The sequence below is a fragment of the Meleagris gallopavo genome, chromosome 4, assembly GCF_905368555.1.
Source record: "Meleagris gallopavo chromosome 4, MGAL_WU_HG_1.1, whole genome shotgun sequence".
Classification (NCBI taxonomy): Eukaryota; Metazoa; Chordata; class Aves; order Galliformes; family Phasianidae; genus Meleagris; species Meleagris gallopavo.
This window is the reverse complement of record NC_139407.1, coordinates 64,572,217-64,588,341: the sequence shown is the minus strand read 5'-3', so window position 1 is coordinate 64,588,341 and position 16,125 is coordinate 64,572,217. Positions and strand designations below refer to the sequence as shown.

The window sequence follows — 16,125 nt, the reverse complement described above, 5'->3', positions numbered from 1 at the left end:
TTATACTTTTTATATTTCTCCTGCATGAAGCCTAGTGATATTCAAGACTCTTCCTGGTCCTTTCTCAGACCCTCTGGCTGTGGTTTTCAGTCTTTCAGATTCATTATCAAGTATTGATAACATTATTTCATGATGTGCTGGACTCTCCATGTCCCACCTTACACTCTTTCCACCGTAAATGGCAATCTTGAGTAACTTCTTTTCTAACCTTGCAGTATGAAAGTTTGAAAAGCATGTATGTCAACTACTCACATACAATATTGGCATTTTTTAAAGTATTTTTCTAATTAGATAAGAGTTTTGCTCATATTGTAAAATTATTCCAAATGAATTTTCTGATCATATTAAGGTATCTACTTGCAACAGCTTTGGTCCACTAGTTTTAGGTGAATATTTCTCCTACTTTGCCTTTGAATATTACATTTTCACTTCAATCATTCTGCAGCACAGTAGTTTTATAGGATCACATCATGGTAATCATTTCTTTATCTTTCTTCTCTTATCTGAGATCTGAGCCCATGACACTATACAGAGAGCATTATCTTCTTCATTCATAGGTCTGAACTAAATTCAAAAAAGTTTCTGGCCATTCCCATAAACTACCAGATTCTATTCATAACCATTTTTCCACTGATTTCCTCAATAACCTATAGAAGCATTTCTAAATCCCTTAGAACTCGATGTATGTTAGTTATAAGGGGTTTCATCCACCTCTTTGTAAGCTTTCAGATATTACACTTTTGCTGACTTAGTGCTAGTGAGCTATTACACCACAGTCCAAGTTACTTCTCAGCTGCAGCTATATCTTTCAGTATTCTGCCAAAAGACATAACATTGAAAAAGGAACGTTTTGATGCAAGCTTCACTGAAGAATATGTCTTCAGTCATATGCAGAGACCAGTGAATCTCTATTAAATGACTTTATGGCTTTGAAAACTCTCAAACTACTTGTAAGATTTCTTGTGAGTTCAAGACAGCTGCATTGAAAATTTCAAGGATCAATATTAAGCCCTTTTTTCTAGGCATATGATTCCATCTTTTTTAATTACGGAAACATTCTGTCTTCTTGTTGTTTTACAGACTATATTAGAATCTATGTCTACCTTTAGCTTGACCCCAGGTGTTTCATTTCCTTGCTTTCCTTGTCTGTTGGTTCATGGGCTTCTTACTAAGAGTCAGTATTTGTCCACTGGCTCCTAAATGAGTTTATTATAGATGAAGAACACTTGGCCTCATTTCTCTACTCTCATGTTGCTTTTTATGGGTGTTCTTGGCATTTCATTGCATCTGGCTCCATAAACCAATGGCAACTGAATGTAATCATTGGTCTAACAGTGTAGTTGCAAACATAGAAATGAAATAAATAGAATTCTGGAAAAGTTTATTCTCAAAGTCTCTTAGTCTTCTAAAGATACGCTGTGATTACTCTTCCTTTGCTAGAGATTTTCATAGTGATTGTTACTTAGCTTTTTTTTCTTGAGACAGCATGATTGTAAAGGATAAAAATGTATTTTCCCATGTATTGTGCTTTACTAACTAAAGATTAGGCATTCTTCTTTAATTCTTTCTCCACATTGTTTTCCATGTAACGTGCAACGTTAAAATTATGCCTGTATTTCAGGTCACTTGTTTCCCTTCTTGATTTTCTTGGTTCAAACACTTGTACATTGAATTTATTATCCATACCATTATGCTTCTATTAATCATAAATTTGATATTAATTCACAGTTTGGTCTTTTACCAGGCCTTCAATATGCACTATTGCACAATTTTGAAAGTAATCTCTTATGTACAATCCTATCCCTAGAGAAGTATTTTTGATATATTCAAAGTTGACACATTCATTTTTGGCATCTTGCATACGGGTGCAAAGACAGCATCCTCCATACTCTCACTAGGAGTGTATTATTAAACAGACATGATCACAGATCCAATTCTAATAGGCCACAAAATTCCAATTCCAAGCACTTTAGATACTTTTCCAAAAATTGTTGATGTATCCTTTTCATATTTTCCATCATTTTCATGTCTTACTCCCTCATTGTCTCTGTGCAGGTTGCAGCCCAGCTTGCCCATTGCTTTCACACTTGTAGAAATACAATTTTACCTAGAAGGCTATCATTCACTGAGATCTGAGACTTTCTAGGACTTCTCTTAGATTTGTTTCTATTTGTTTCTGTTTACCACTTTTTCCTACTTTGCTGATATTTTTGCTAAATTGAGCACTTTTGCAGTGCTTCATTTACTGTTTCCTAGCCAATAACATTAACTTGTTAACTTTGTACAGCTTAAAGTAAGCCTGATACAGGTTCACAGCTAAAACATCTAAATTCATTGAAATGAATTGCAACCAACCTGCCAACTATATGTTAGCTGCATCAAGAACCATCAGGTCCACTTTTGCTCAGTCTCTTGAATATTTTCTATATGTTTCTAATATAGTTGTCCAAGACAATTTTTTTCTCTTCCTACTATAAGTAGATACACTGAAATCCTTTAAAATCACTGTTTGCCATAACCTTCTACATCAAAACCTTCTTCTCCATTACTTTCTGAAGAGGTTAACAACTAATCTGATCCTCTGAATGCTTACCACCCCCTTTCATACCTCCATTCAATCCAAATGTAGAATATTCGTGGATGAGCGTATTAAACGCATTTTCAGTAGGCAGGAATGTTGTCGAAGGAGACATTTCCCCTGAGAGATGTCCAATTGATGTTTACCTGGTTCCAGTTAGAGACTCAAACCAGGAGCCAGGATGTGATCTTCAACACTCCAGCACAAGAATTTTAAAAAGAGCAATTGCTTAAATTGTTCCAATTTTCAATCATTCCACTTTGGTCTGCAGAATTGCCTACAGCAGTCACCATCAGTGATTCCAGTAAGGAAAATGTAGCTCTAGCAGTCTCCAGCACATGTTAAATACAACATAAATTGCAGAAGGCAGCCAATTTCACAAACTAGCTGAGATGCCATTGTCCTTTGTGCAATAAGGTTACATAGAATGTGTTTGCAATTTCATTTTTAACTCTGTTCTATTTTTATAATAAACATATTTAAAATGCCTAAATTTTTTTGTTTGTTGGTAAAACTGACTCTCTCCTGATCTTACACGTATTAGGCTTTTCATTTCTTTATGTGTGGAACTCCCTAAAGCCAGGTTGCTACATCACTCTTGTACTGTTCTGTTTTCAACACAAAGGAAGTTCATCCATTTCCTTGCACAAAAACTTGTAGGCTTGATGATGCTTATTTCCATTTGGGAATAGATATCTTCCTCTGAGCAAAGTTAGTCACAGGCTTCTTAGCAGGCAAGAACATAGCAGATCCTACAACAGTCTAGCATTTATACAGTGCCCAAAGAAAAAACACATTTGTGTAGAAAAAGAGGAAAAATTGTCATAAAATAGATCTCTCATTTCTCCAACAGAGAAAGACGCTACTGAGGTCTGGGTTTTGTCTTTTCTATCCTTTCGTCTGCTCAAAAAATACTTCAGTGAGACCATTAGGCTTAAGAAAGTTTATTCAACATTACTGACTGGATAATAATGGAAAAATGTTTCAAGCTCCACTAAGAATAGAATGAATCACAGAATCCTAGTATTACAAGATGGAAAGGACTTCTTAGTTCGTGTGCTCTCTTCTTTTGATCAAGAGACAAGTCTTTGCAAAGCAAAATCAGATTCTTGGATATTAATTCTGAGATGTTTTAAATGCAGTACCTTTGAAAGCTTTTTTCATGACTGATATTAAAGAATCAAATATCTTTTCTTCAACACTATCTCGTATGGGCTTTTTTAAGCCAAAAATAAATTGGAGCCTTACCATCAAAGATTATATTTATGCTACATCAGTAAGTAAAAATCAGAATACTTTTGTATTAAAAGAAATGACACATTTGTTTATCTACACACTCCTTTTGCTATGCAAGTGCAAAAATACAAAACTATGAAAAGTTTATGAGTAAAACATTAAAGCAAAGCTTGTCTTTCCTTTTAGTTTTGTTTGGTACAGCTGAAGAGAAAGGTCTGAAACCCTTGTGCTTTTAGTTCTGTTAAGCAGATGTGTTCAGTCATGATCTCTCGCTTCAAAGGCTTTTCCTACAATATTTATTTATATAAATTGCTGAAAGTTTTCTAACCGCCTTGTACTTAGAGCTACTGCAAAATACATTTTTAAACATCATAGGAAAGACTAGATGAATCATTTTGAGTTTTGCTAGTTCCAGAATATGTCATAATGGCTTTAACAGTGAAAGAATCTCTGGATTACCTCTGGCAGGGGAAGGGGACAGAGGAGGGAAGATGCTAGTTTTTTTCTTTGTATTAACATCAGTGGAATCATCTGGAGCTCATCAAGGATAGATTTGTTTCTAGTATAAGCATTTTGAAACATGCCTTATAGACAGTATATGAATACTTATTTGGAGCATTTTTCTTCCACCTCTAACTCATTAACTGAATAAATTAGACCCCTAACAGAGTCACAGTTTCTTCCGTACAACTGCCATGTGCCTGTGACTTGTCCATCCACAGATTCTTTCTTAAATATTTGTCAATATCAGTAGGCACCATAATTTCATATTTCATGATAAAATACTCTGCAAAGAAAACGAGCAGTATAGACAGCAGGAAACTGACAAAACATGTTTGCCTCATAAAGCTGCCCTGTTCTTCAGATACATCAGTTGATCCAAGACAAATGTTGGTATAAAGTATTTGAACCAAACTGTAGCCTATTGTGTACAAAATAAAAATAAACTTGTGGTAGGACATAGCTAGTGCCTTAGTGCTGGGAATCAGAATTATTAAATATTCCTCTATTCACATTGTACTGTTAAAATTTCTTTCTTGGAAAAATATCCCACCCAAATTGAGGATTTTGAAATCCTTGAAATCCTACAGAATTCATAGTACTGGAAGAAAGCAGATACTTTGCAATAGTAGCCAGGGCTTCTCCATGACACAGTAACATGGGTTATTCTGAAGCTACTCTTCTGTCCACATCCCACATATCTGGCCCAAATTCTGATCCAGAGAGAACATTAAGAACAAAACAGAATCGTTACTCCTCATTAATCCATGAGGCTCAGAAGCATTCTTCCTTCGATTTCCCATTTGTCAATACCCTATTTTCCTGACCGTTTCTTTCAACACAGTGGCCAGTAGACAATGAGGAATTTTTTATCACATTCTTCAAGAGAAAATATCAAGAATCTCCCCTAGAAAATTCTTATCTGCATATGTAGGTCATGAAGAACTTCCACGACCCATGAGCTATATCAAATTATGCAACCTCAAAACCCTGCTATCACTGATGTCATTTTCAAGATCTGGAACTCATAGAATAGCTGAGGTTGGAAGGGGCTTCTGGAGATTATCTACTCTAACTGACCATCCCAAAGCACAATCAGCTAGAGTAAGTTGCTTGGGGCTATGACCAGTCTGGTCTGGTCTCAATAATGGAGACTTTACAGCCTTTCCGAGCAATATTTTCCCTTGTTTAACCACTCTCACTAGAAAAAAAAGGAATTTCTTTCTTATGTATTTCCATTTGTCCCATTGTCTTTTTTTTCTAGTTGGCAGCACAGAGGAGTGTAGTTCTGTCTTTTTTACATCCTCCCATCAGTTATGTATACACATTGATAAGACCCAAGGTTTCTCTTCTGAGGGCAAACAAAACCAGCTTTCTCAACCCCTCCTCATGTGTCAGATACTTCAGTCCCTAATAATCTTTCTTAACACTTGCTGGACTCTAATATGTCTCTGGGGTACTCGAAAACCTGACCCTGCACTTCAGAAGTCTCACCAGTGCTGAGAAGAATCAGGCTCAGCAAATTCAGGTGTATTCTTGGACAGATCTTCTAATCCATCACCTAAAACAAGGGCAGTAACATATTCTGTAGCTACAGTTCTGCAAGTGGAGCAGGAACTCTTCTGAAGTCTCGTCATCCAGCCTTCACCATCATGGGAGTCTCCATTTCTCACCCTGATAAACACAGGGAGTTCCTCCTTGGCTGCATTTGGGGGCTCAGGCTTTTGTCTTTACATGATGTCTGAAAAGATCTGATTGATCTTTTTCCTATTTCCACTGCTCATTTATTTGGTTGTATCTCCTACAGCAGTGTACAGCTCCTGTAGAAGGAGGCTTGTGATTTTTGCCTCTTACATCCCACTTGAGGGTGTTTAACATGTCAAGACAAAGATCTCCTGCAGAAGACAAATCTGCTGATTATGCTGCATATCACTTAATGGCAACAGGATGTCCATGATGTTGCAATTTCAAATGCATGTGTTCACTCACAAGACCAAAATCGCACTAAATTCAGATTATCTAACCAGCAACACTGTCTAAAAAGATCACTCTCAATTACAAGCAGGCATCCCATGACATAGCAAAAATTGCCAATCATACTTTCTGACTCTATTTTTTTTTTTTTTAAACAGCTGCCTTAATTGTCTGCAGACTTCCTCACAGTTGTTGCTGTTGCCTTCTCTGACCTTGGTTTATAGAGTCTAGACACCATAGAATCATAGAATCATTAAGTCTGGAAAAGACCTCCAAAATCACCTAGTCCAACCACCAACTCACCCTCATTATGCCCACTAACCATGTCTCTCAGTCCCACATTTGGACATTTCTTGAACAGCTCTGGGGATGTTGTCCCCACTGCCTCTCTGGCCATCCTGCTCCAAAGCATGGCCACTCTTTTTGATAAAAATTTCTTCCCAATATCCAACCTGAGCCTCCTCTGGTGCAACTTAAAGCCATTACCTCTTCTCCTATCAGTATGAATATGAACATCTTCTTAGATGTTCTTCATATAATCTTATTGCATCCATATTCTCTTTATTTTGATGTCTCATTGATCCCTGATCATATTTCTAACTCTGGCTGTGTTGCTAACCTCAGGCACTCAAAAATTGTGAGTAAAACCATCCTGCAGTTCAGCTTAAAATGATGAAGTCTAAAAATATATGCATACGGACATTTCATTTCCTGGATTAAAGCCTCTAGGCCAGACTGAGGTCAAATTTTCAAACTGTTTATGCAAACAGGAAGACTATAAATATATCTGTTTTAATAAACGTTTATCTATTGCCTTCCTTTTAAGTGAGTGGACAATGAGAGTCACACTAGTGACTGTGTGATATTTAAAGCCATCAATATTGCCATTTTCTTGATAGGGTGAACAGTTTGCTGTTTTTTCCACAAGGTTTTTTTGGTTTGGTTTGGTTTGGCTTAGGTTGTTTTTTTTTGTGCCAAGCTATGATCTGCAGATAATGTCAAACCAAGTTTTATTTAATTCAAATGTAATGAACACTAGGTCATGTTACAAAGATGATGAAATAAACCTACAGATAGGATTTGCTTCAGATAGAGGAGAAATGAAGTACACTTTATGGTGGTATCAGTGTTCATCTATGCAGGTGAGGCACAACAGCACAACCATTCAATAGCACAAAAGCTGAGACCAATAAGAAAGAACTGGGACACAAATTAAAAAAAAAAAAAAATGAATTATAGGAGTGTAGTTCATTTTAGAAAGTATCACTAGTTAAATATTGGGACTACATTTCATTTTTCCTCCATCTCAAACTCTAATAATCATTTGTTAGTATAACTGGATAGTCAGGTTACATACTTGGATGTTTCTGGCAGTTTCAAATACAGCTTTCACATGCGGCATGGTCGCCCTGCATTTGAAAGATAATTAACCAAATGGGTGCTATCCAATGAACAAATGGAAATTATTATGAATCTTTCAAGGATGTACATACACACATAATGACAGCTATGTTGCTTCTATAAGGCCAATCTATACTGAGTAAGAGCAAGATCATTATTTTTTAAAGTGGGAATAGAGGTAATATAGTAAAATAAATAAATAAATCCTGTTTTATTTCAGGATATATGGATTCTCACCTGCAAATTCTCCTGGATGCTGTGCAGAGCACTAGATATTGACTGGAAAAATAGCCAGGCACTGTAGGAGAAGAGGTGGAATACATCATCAGAAAAAAATAATTGTAAAAATCATCATATATTCTTCAAGGACATCAGCTCAAATAGCTACAGTTAAATATATTAATGTACCTTTTAGTCTTATTAAATGTTTTTGGGTATTTAGGAGCCTAATGGGATGAAAAGATAAAAAAAAAAAAAAGGAAAAAAATGAGTTTTTCATTTAATACAAATAGTGCAGAAATAATGGAACTTTCCATTCACAGTTTTCCAACCAAATGCTGAAAAGGAGTATAACAATCACTGCAAATCAGTGTGCTTTCAGCTACTGGTATTCTGATTATGCAGTCATTGTTATACTCTATCTTTACCTGATCTAACTTGAGATAATTGCCAACAAAAAATATAGGGTCATCAGTACAAAGGCTCAAACTTATGATGATAATTCAGATCTGCAGAGAGCAGTTGCAAGGAATTCAGTCTTTCTAGATATCTTGGACCTAATCTGAGCAAACGCGTATCTTAATTATGGGAGATAAAATACTATGAGACATCTTCATTCCTCTCAAATGCCACTTCGATTGAAATTATTTCTTAGAGGGTATCCCATGCTGATCCTCTTAAGTAACATCCAGCTCAGAGAATCACCAGGTATAACGGAAAAAAACAGCCTTTTTGAGCTACAGCCACAAAATGATTTATGAGCTGCAATAACGAAGCATCATAAATCTAATTTTTTGTCCAAGCCACATTCACAACCCTGTATTAGGTGACCAGACTCTCAGAATTATGCCAGGGAAGTATTAGCCATCTCAGAATGAGATTCAAAACAGCCTGCTCTCTGGAGAGGGAACCATCTAGAATGAAGCAAGAAGGACTGTGTAAAAGCACATCCAAAGTCCTGCCTACAGAAAGGTTCATCGTCATCTTAGGGATCATTTTCTGAGCATAGCTATTGCTGTCATTTCTCCTTCAAATAAATAAATAAACAAATATAAAGCAGAGGTATTATTTTCTCTTCTTGTCTAACAGGAGCAAACAAGCCCACTGTCACTCCACTGTTTGTCTCTCTTTATAACCCCTATGTGGTTAATCTCTTCAACCAGGATATAAAGGATACACACTCAATTTTTCTCCTCCATCCAAAGACATTTCAAATCATATCCTATGACTTCTCACAAGAGCATCTTCAGTACAAGGCAGTTATGGATCAGTTACATTCTTCATAGGTTGAGAAACTCTATTGCAAAAGAATTTTAAACAGAACAAGATGCACTGGAAGAGCAAAATGAAGAAAATGAGAGTGATTCTTCAACCTGCTATACAAGACCATCACAGGAATGGGACGTAGTCAGCTTCCAGTTTCAGTCCCATTTTCCATATTAAATAAAGAGGCACAATTACAGAAACATTACTTCTTTGAAGAAACAAAGTGCAAAATCCATGTCATTCATCTACATCACCCTGGCTATCATTGAGATAATATTTGAAATTAGGCAATAGAAATATCCATTATCAAACAACTTACAGAATATAACTCAGTTCCTACAATGGGAGCTGACCATGGCCACACAGTGTTGAAGAGACTGCTCCCATCTCTTCAACCTTCACTTTGTAATAGAAACTGAGCTGCCATGCAACATAAAATTAGGCTGAAAACCAGTGGTTAAGAATAAAGAACTTTCAAAACACTGAAATTCAAGCACATGCATTACTCAAGTAAGTGGTTTCATCTTTTCTTTTTAACGATATTTTCACAAATATAATAAGAATCCAGAGATATATTTTATTATATTTCTAATTCATATTAGCTTAAAAAATAAATCTAAGAACAAAAAAACTTCCATTTTTTTTTTTCAGACCCAATAAAATCTTGATTTAACCAATTAAAACTGGAAACAGACATTCTGACCTCAGCGTAATTAAAACACTCTGCAAGTTATATAGTGAAATACTGCTGGCTCTAGGTAGTGATTGTTAAACATATTCTGTTCTTTCCATAAAAACGTAACTTAATTTTCTGTATATGGTTTCAATTTGTTCAGCAGTCTGTATAAATTACCAGTATTTCATTTCGTTTTTCCTGGGGAAAATATAGTTGAATTTAATGTCAAGAAAAGTTGAGTATTTTTATTCTTTTCAGTTCTTTACCCCACCCTGTTCAGTGGAGCTGCAGTTTTTCCTTTTGTATTTCCAAGTCAATGCCATCCAAATACAGGCTTCTCTTTGTTGCCTTTTTTATGTCTCCTAGGAGCAGTAATAATCCTCGTTAGCCCTTGCACAACCCCTAATCAAAAGGAGCAAATTATTTAGGCTTACATTTCTTTGCTCTTGCTCTCTTCCTCACAAAACGTCAGGATATCTCAGAGATCAGGAGAGGAGCAGGTCCTCACACTGCACAGGGACTGCTCTAACTCCTCACATCCAAATCTCCTCATTCAGCAGGAGGCTGAGAGTTCTGGCCCTTGAAATTCTTGAGGAAACCCATTGATAGGAATGAGATTCCTGAGGTGCTGAAAGGCAAATATGTGCTTAAGTGATTTACTGGATAATGCCTGAAACATTCAGCGCTATGTGGGGTTAAGATCTGGGTAATTCCCTATATTTTTTACACCTAATTCTTTCACATAACAACACAGGGATCAGGAATTCTAGGTGGAAGAAGAAAATACGATCAGCATTTTACAGAAGTTAATAATTCAAATAAAATGAGTGAATAAATGTAAGATGCTGTCTTTTGCCTGACAGGGATAGCTGTAAATCAGAAACTTCTCATAATTTCAGACATGCAGAGCTAGGACTACAGTTCAAATTGCATTAGAAATTAATGTTAACTCCAAAGTTTTGGTGAGAAACGTTCATGAAGTGAGAGGTTTCATTTGGAAGTATTTCCACATTACGCTCTTTCATTAAATAAATAAACACCTTTGATTTAAACTTTTTCCCTCAGCCAACCCTCCAACTGTTCATTTTTATAGAACTGGATGTGACGTGTCAGCTGTGGATGCAGAGGACACATTAAGACAAAGGTCCTGAAGATACAGATGCCATTGGACTGCTAATGGTAGATTAGCAAACAGTGCCTGGGTCTATGTCAGAGGATTGTCTCTGGCATGACAACAGGAACTTTGAATTCAATTAACTCTCATATCAACTATCTGAGTGGCACATCATTTCTTTGACTCAGTTTGCTGTTTTGTAAGTGAGGTATAGCGATGCTGATACCTCTCTCCACCACAGAATTTCAGGGCAAAATCATTATAAAAAGGGGACAGGCAGGAAAACGAACACAGTTTCCCATAAACAGACTTAATTACCTGAGAAATATGGCAAGAAAAACTTGGCTCATGAGGGACCAGAATTGAAACCTGCTCCTGCCAGCACAAAGGACCAGCTTTTCTGCTTCCTTATGTTTTATAATGTCATGTTTATGTGAAAAAATTAGAAATTGGTCTACTCATGCTGGTAGCATTTTTCACTCACTTTTCACAGATGTAAATGATGGCTCACAATTGAATGGAAAATGAGGTTGGCCATGTGCTTCTGCTCAGAAATATAGAAGGTGTTTGAAAATTTCCACATTTCGTGGAAGCCGATTCAATAACTGAATGCCTATGTTCTCAATCCCTTTCATGCAGGTAGGTAGGTACAGGCATATTTGCCTATGTATATTTATGGGGAGAGAAAAAATGGAGTATTTCTAATCAAGAGCTTCAACATCTGTCAAGTAAGTAAATACACATTGATCTCAGCAGAAGAATCAGGATAAAATTTTCTAGCAATCATTTGCCTAGTGCTTTATTTTACATTTGTAAGTGGAAAATGATTTTACACATACATCTTTCCTTTTATAATACCAAAGCTGTTGCTGGTTGTTGTTTGACTGTTCTGTTACCAGCTCCTTTAATTTCATAGAATGACAGAGTAGAATCATAAAATCAGTAAGGTTGGAAAAGACCATTAATATCTAGTCCATCTACTGATCCATCAGAAGGAATGTCAAGCTCATTGCTACTTTCTACTTTACAGTCTGTGATGACTTTATGGCTGAACTGACTCTTTAATTCAGTAGGAATTTAAAGCCAGGTTACACCATGTATCACCACTTCAGTTTTGAAATCCCCGTGCATTACATGTCTGAAACACATGTATCCAAACTTCACCTCCCTCAGCTAACCATTCTGCTGTATATTTCACAAATAATCCTCCTCAGGGGATCTAGGACAGGGGAAAGGGCTGGGACAGTCACATCTGTGGTTATTGCAACATAGCAAAATGAAACGTAAGGGAACAAAGAAGCATTTGAGTCATGCTGAAAATTATGAGTTGACCACCTGAGCCCATGTGAGGCTGGAAAATCTCCCCTCCTGCTGATTTGGTTTTCAGAAAAGAACAATTAAAAATATATATTTGTAATACTGTGATTACAATAAGTAAATAAATAAATAACCTCTACTATTGAAATAATTCTTATCAGAATGGATTTACTTCTACCAACCCAGCCCTCAGGTGCCTTGATGAAATGTTGGTTCTGCAATAACCACACTGCTCCTGGACAGTAGCTGGGAAAGCAGAGAGCGTTATTACAGCACAGGGAAACATTACAAACTAATGGAGATTCTTTACCCATAAATTAAATATAATGAACTAATTTCATCCCTAATATAAACTCCTGAATACTAGGATTAGCTTGATCATGTGTTTATGTCTTGAGGAATCTAGTTAATAAGAACAAAAAGAGGATAATGCCACACTTGATGTCCATTATGTACCGGTTATGCAGAACGCTTTCTAGAGATTTTCTGCTGCAGTTTACTTTTGAGAAATTATTACTCCAGCAGCTCTGCCAGGGCTGAGCACAGCTACGATTACGTGCTATGGACACATAAACTAGACCTGCCTAAAGACTGCTTAGGTTTATGTACCTGGAGTGCTCCTCTTGCTTGTACTGAGATTATTGACTTCAGCCACAGCACAAGAAATGCTCATGATTTTGGGTGAACTTTGTGTTCTAGTGGCAAACTGGCCTTGCACTGTTGTTCCCAATGGTCCTGCCCTTTTACCACATCGAGTCCTTTTTCAGCTGGTTGCTGGAGCCCCCAGCTGCGTGTTGATTGCTGCAATTTTTTACAGAAATTGCAGAGAGGAGATGTCAGACATTTTCCACCCAGTGTATAACTTGTCAACATACAGATCATGTACAGAACTTTGTAAACACAAAAAGCAACTGTTGTTCAAATCTGATTGCTAATGACTTTCCCATCTGTTGGCTGGGAGTCAAGGGCAGTTTGAACAGCACTTCGCACAATGTGCAGAGAGCACAAGCACCACCCATAAGCTGTCTTTGGTAACTTATCAAGCAGCTTATCCAGATACACAGCTGTTTCAGAAAACCATATTCAACAAATGATTGATTATATTGCTTGTGGCTTTCTCTGCACACAAAAGTCTACTGGTGGAAATCTTAAGGAAATTTAAAGGAATTTAAACTCAAGGGTTTGTACGCAGTCCTTTTTCATGCCTCCCAGTTACTTCTGTTTATTTGTGAAAATCCCATAGCAAATTCTTGTAACTGACAGCTGATGAAAACAGCAGATTATCAAATATTGAGCAAAAGATTGCACAAGTTGAGCAAAATGTCACAAAGTTCAAGCCTCCAAACCACTCCCCACTTCTCCCTAGAAAAGTGTGTGCTTAGCCATAGAAGCCATGTCAAGTACCAGCGATGACTTCCTGCGCTCGGTAAAATTTGCTGCAGGAAGGACAGAACTGACAGAGTTCAAGGTCTCTGCAGAAAACCAGAAGTGTGTGCTGGTGTGGAGCACACTGAAGATCCATAACCGCGATCTAGATGAAGTTTTCTTTGCTTCTGCACCTATAAATACAGCGTTTTGTGAACTGTTTGCTATGCAAAGCAGATAAACATTTTCTCCTCCATTTTTTTCTTCCCAAAACACCAGGCTTCTTACAAGACATTTCAATTCTCTAGCTCTGCATGAAATACCCACCTCACATACAACAAACAACAGGATCGGAAACATTTGTTTTATTTTTAACAGAGTTTGTGCTATTTTTTTCTAATGAGATTAACTTTTGCAATAAAGGAAACAGGAAGCATGTGAGCAAATGGGTCAGAAAGGTAAAAGTTATGCACGTTTGGTTCTAGTCCATGTTGTGAAACCATTCCCATCCCCTCCAAACACCCAAAAATCAACTCTCAACAAATTGCACAACACTGCTTGTTTTGAACCGGAAAGAACTCTTTTAGATGAGCAGAGAAAGGTACCGGAAGATGCAAAATTAACTGAGACAAAGAGAAAACAGAGTGATATATGCCTGAGCAACCACAACCACAGTTCTCAGCCAAAGTTCATGAAGCACATGCTCTAGTGGTAGAGGCAAAGGAATGCAAAGACAATTTCCAATTCACACAGAATTTTGGAGCGTACACTAAGAACATTAGAGAATGTTCTAAGAAAGAGAGGTCTTCTCAGTCAGTCTTACAAAGCACTGGTTATATTCAGAAGAGAGATATGCAAAACTTATGTTCAGAACAATGAGTCGTGGGTGGAAGGGAGACAAATAGACACACCAAAACAAAACAAAACAAAACAAAAACAAAAAACCAAAAACCACCAACCAACCTACTGCACTAGAAAAATCAGAAGAAATACATAAATATTCCAAAAGAAGGGCAAGCTTGGAATAAAACTAGGTTGTTTGCATATTTTATTCCAAAAGTTCTAGCTGTATCCACCCATATAATAATGTGCTTTCCAGGTAGAAAGTATCTACGCAACTGTACCTCCTTTCTGGAGCCAGCTCCCTTTCCTGCATTTCCTTTCTTGTCACAGGCACCACTAAAATCAGATAAGTGGATTTGTAACATACAGCCTGAAAGTCAATTATTCTTCCTTTTTGTGTCCAGGAATACTAGAAGAAATAAAAAAAAATAATTAGTTTTTGTTTTGTATAGTCTTATTTTCAATTTAAGCTAAATTATCTTTGTTTGCTTGTTAATAAGATCTTGGGATCTTTTCAGAGTCTACTGTCAAACAGGGTAAGGCAATATTTGCAGAGCATTAAATACATGATCTCCCAGAATGACAGCACAAATGTATTTGCTGATCCCATCACACTGACTTGTATCCAGATGCTTCAACAGTAGTCTGACATCTCATCACATCCCGCAGAACCTTTCTTCCTTACAGTGAAACTTATTCAAAACAAACTATTTTCTACCTCCAGTTAAAAAACAGGCAATTTTCATTGCCCTCCCACTCTTCCAATCATGGGTTGATTATCAAAGTACCTCAAGAGAAAACAATCAAAATCAGAGAGGGTTCCTTCCTTTCCAATGTATTTAAGCAAATAAAGATATTTGGCTACACCTGCCTTTTTGGCAATAGGGCAGTAAGTGTAAGGGCAACATCAAAGATGATGGCCAAAGTCTTCCAACATCCATACTGCCTACCTATTTTTGTGTTCCTTTATACATTTCATACATGTTTATGTATTGCTACAGCTACATCAGAGCCTGCTTTGAAAGAGCCTATATTGTGCATCCGGAAAATAAAATTCAGATATATGGTGATTGAAGATATTGTTACTCTTACCTGCTCATTCCTTGCCACATCTCCACAGTTCTTCAACAGCTCTAGGGATGGTGACTCCACCACCTCCCTGGGCAGCCTGTGCCAATGCATTACCACTCTTTTGGAGAATAAGTTTTTCCTAATATCCAACCTGAAGAAGATAAGAAAAGAGATTTAAAACTACACAGTCAGTGTAAGAATGGCAGTAGTCTTCTGAAATCTCAGATGTAATACAAGTTCATGGCGAGATGCTAAGGCTCATATAACCCATTAATCATTGAATGATTTTATTTTTCTGGGCCTTTGAAGAGTTTCATTTCACAGCTCTCTCCGTAGCCATGTTTGGCTGTTGTTGCTGGGGGTTTTTTCAGTAAGAGCATGCCATCATGAGCTCTTCACACATTTTATTGAAGAGTATTTTTGCACATCATCTCATGGAAAAACTCTGTTTAATATTTTTAAACCATCCTTGGGAAGAATCTCTTTTGCCCTGAGGACACAATGCTGGAGTCAGGAAAACAGGCTCCAGAGTTACAGCTACATCTAAGGACCCACACACTGCAT

General features: G+C 37.0%; 1 protein-coding gene across 15 annotated transcripts in view; it reads right to left on the bottom strand.

Annotated features, from left to right (window-relative positions):
• LOC104910903 (uncharacterized) overlaps nt 1-16,125 on the bottom strand; it is a 117,825-nt gene that overhangs the window by 26,949 nt on the left and 74,751 nt on the right. For 3 of the 15 annotated variants that reach the window (XR_014883246.1, XR_014883247.1, XM_085223654.1), the window contains exons 8-11: nt 15,583-15,712; nt 14,772-14,899; nt 7,928-7,988; nt 7,647-7,698 (exon numbers count right to left, since the gene is read on the bottom strand). Coding sequence is in view for 3 of the 15 variants with exons in the window: in XM_085223654.1 (XP_085079780.1) it covers nt 7,666-7,698; nt 7,928-7,988; nt 14,772-14,899; nt 15,583-15,712 (352 nt within the window). In the remaining 12 variants the exon portion in view is untranslated. The other 12 variants (XR_014883254.1, XR_014883250.1, XR_014883249.1 and 9 more) reach the window with 7 other exon arrangements.